Here is a 2,706-nt window from a genome sequence, read left to right as displayed (position 1 = left end):
AAGAAGATTTTTAAATGTGCGATTTCTTGGGATTTTATCTTAAATATAATTTTCCTATCTAATCTGATAGTCTCTTCTTTAAAAGAAGGTGGCAGAGTTTCCAGGCTTCAGGCTCTGTCAGTCTGCACCTGCTCCTGTCCATCTGGGCTTTCTCTTCCAATGTCTTCAGAGCAAGTGGATGCTCTTCCCTGTGCCTGATAAACTGTCCCTCTAGAGATGCACACACCTTGTCCTTTGGCTTCATGCACAGACATCACCATATTCAGGAATCCTTCCAAGAAAACCCCTATGTTGACCAGAATCTCATTCGTTCCACTCTACCTTATCCCTTTATCCACTTTACTTCACAGCTGACATGAGGGTGCCTCTCCATCACTATAATCCGAGCTTCTTGTGAACAGATTCATTTGTTTATCTGCATTGCTGAGATCAAGGTCTGGACAGAGTGGCTTCTTGCCATTCATAGGTTAAATGATGACGTGTGTGGCTACACAGTAGTGCCTCCTTAGCTGAGGCTTTGCTTTCCCTAGTTTCACAAACTTATGTCCAATAATGGTCCTAAAACATTAAATGGAAATTTTCCTGGGTTTTAAATTGTTCTGAGTGACATGCTGAAGTCTCCCATAGTCCTGTTCCACCCACCCAGTCTATAAATCATCCCTTTGTCCCACAGGGTGCACAAATATGAGGATAGCCATGCTATATAGAAGCACACTCTCTTGGTAACCAGGTCAACTGTCTGGGTAGCCTGGCACTCATAGAATATTCATGATGTCAGGCATCCACTTAAGCTCCACAGAAAGACTGCGTATACATTGTATATATATGCAAACACACACATATATGGAGATATATGATATGCTGCTCAGAAACACCACAGAATTGATCTGTCTAATGGGAATTCTCTGGACTCCACCCTGAAAATCCAACACAAAGGAGCCAAGCACTCATATTCCTGGCTGTGATTCATACGCCTTTGCCTCTGGGGTCACTGTATTTTTATTTTATTTTATTTTTTCATTTTCACAGCAATTTACTCTTATCTTTCTCAGAGAAGCTCCTGGTTTTTGTTTTTGTTTTTAATAAAAAAGTTAAAAAAAAAAAAAAAAAAAAAGGCAGAAAGATCAGGAATTCAAGGCCAATCTAAGCTATATAGTGAACCCGAGATCACCCTGTCTCAAAAACCAAAACAGGCTGGGCATTGTGTTGCATTCCTTTAATTACTGCACTTAAGAGGCAGAGGTAGACAGATCTCTGTGAATTTGAGACCAGCCTGATCTATATAGTGAGTTCCAGGCCAGTCAGGGATACAGAGTGAGACCCTGTCTTGAAACAAAACAAAACAAAACAAGGATACTTTAAGGTATCATTGCCATGCTGTTTGTTTGTTTTGAGGCAGGGACTTGAGATATAACTGAAACTATTCTGGAAAATAACACCCAGGCTGACCTTAAATTCACAGTCCTCCTCCTGCCTTTGCCTCCTGAGTGCTGGGATACAGGTGTGTACTTGGCAAGGAAACATTTTCAACTCTCTCCATTCACTTTTCAACCTTTAAAATTACTGTACACATGAAAGATAACAATTCTACCAATTATACTACATTCTTTTCCAACCCTATATATAGTCATGGTATATTTATAATTATCTACATATTTCTAACCAATGAACATAATGTTCTATATTGCTTTAAAAGTACTTAATTCACAAAACCCAACATAATGGCAAGCCAAGAGGAGATGTTAAAATATATATTCACTTCAACAAAATCTATTCTCATCTTTAAAAAAAACTCGATCCAGGAGCTAGAGAAATGGTACAGCAGTTAAAAACACTTGTTCTTTTTCCAGAGGACCCGGGTTCAATTCCCAGCACCCAGATGGCAGCTAACAACTGTCCATAACTCTAGTTCCAGGGGATCCGACAGCCTCTTCTGTCCTCCGCAGGCATTGCACGACATGGGTGCACCTACCTACATACAGGCAATACACGCACACACATAAAATAAAAATAATAAATAAAATACATTAAAAAATTTTAAGTCTAGCATACCTTTACTTCCAAAGTAGCACCAAAAGCCATTCTGAAATCTCCATTAAAATCTTTACTAAAAATTCTTTGGAATGTCTGCTTAAAGAGAGAGGTGTTGAAAGAATCTCCCATCACCATGTGGCCTCTAGGTGAAAAACAAAGAAAAAGTACACATTTAGGAGAACTGGAAGCCATTTAGTTGCTCTTTTTAGGATTAACAAGAATTTAAAGAAAGTCATGTCTATAAAGGTGCTGTTAATTAACTTAAATGGAAAACTTCAACTTGTACTTAGGAAATAAACTATCTCTAAAACATTAAACAAAGAATCCTTAAAACGGTTTTAGGAAGCCAGAGGGATGGCTCAGTGGGTAAGAGCACTTATGCCAAGCCTGATAACCTGAGCCTGATCCCTGGGAGCCACACACTAGAGGATTGGAACAAACTCCCACCAGTTGTCCACTGACCTCCACTCACAGGCTATGCTATGTGTGCTACCAGACACAAACACATACACAAAAATAAATTGAATAAATAAGTAAATAAATAATACATGAATGTAAAAAGAGCTTTAAAAACTTTTTAAAAATATAAGTTCTAGGGGCTGGAGAGATGGCTCAGTGGTTAAGAGCACTGACTGCTCTTGCAGAGGACCCAGGTTCAATTCCCAGCACCCA

The 2,706-nt window shown here is 39.1% G+C and overlaps 1 protein-coding gene across 1 annotated transcript in view; it reads right to left on the bottom strand.

Annotated features, from left to right (window-relative positions):
• Positions 1-2,706, bottom strand: part of Sec23b (SEC23 homolog B, coat complex II component) — a gene marked incomplete in the record, with an annotated part of 40,689 nt that overhangs the window by 18,979 nt on the left and 19,004 nt on the right. Inside the window, 1 exon segment of the mRNA XM_029566983.1 lies at positions 2,053-2,176. Within this exon segment, the coding sequence (XP_029422843.1) occupies positions 2,053-2,176 (124 nt within the window).

Source organism: Nannospalax galili, unplaced genomic scaffold (genome assembly GCF_000622305.1).
Source record: "Nannospalax galili isolate Female #2095 unplaced genomic scaffold, S.galili_v1.0 scaffold3261, whole genome shotgun sequence".
Lineage (NCBI taxonomy): Eukaryota > Metazoa > Chordata > Mammalia > Rodentia > Spalacidae > Nannospalax > Nannospalax galili.
The sequence above is the reverse complement of the archived record's forward strand: the minus strand, read 5'-3'. Positions and strand labels throughout refer to the sequence as shown.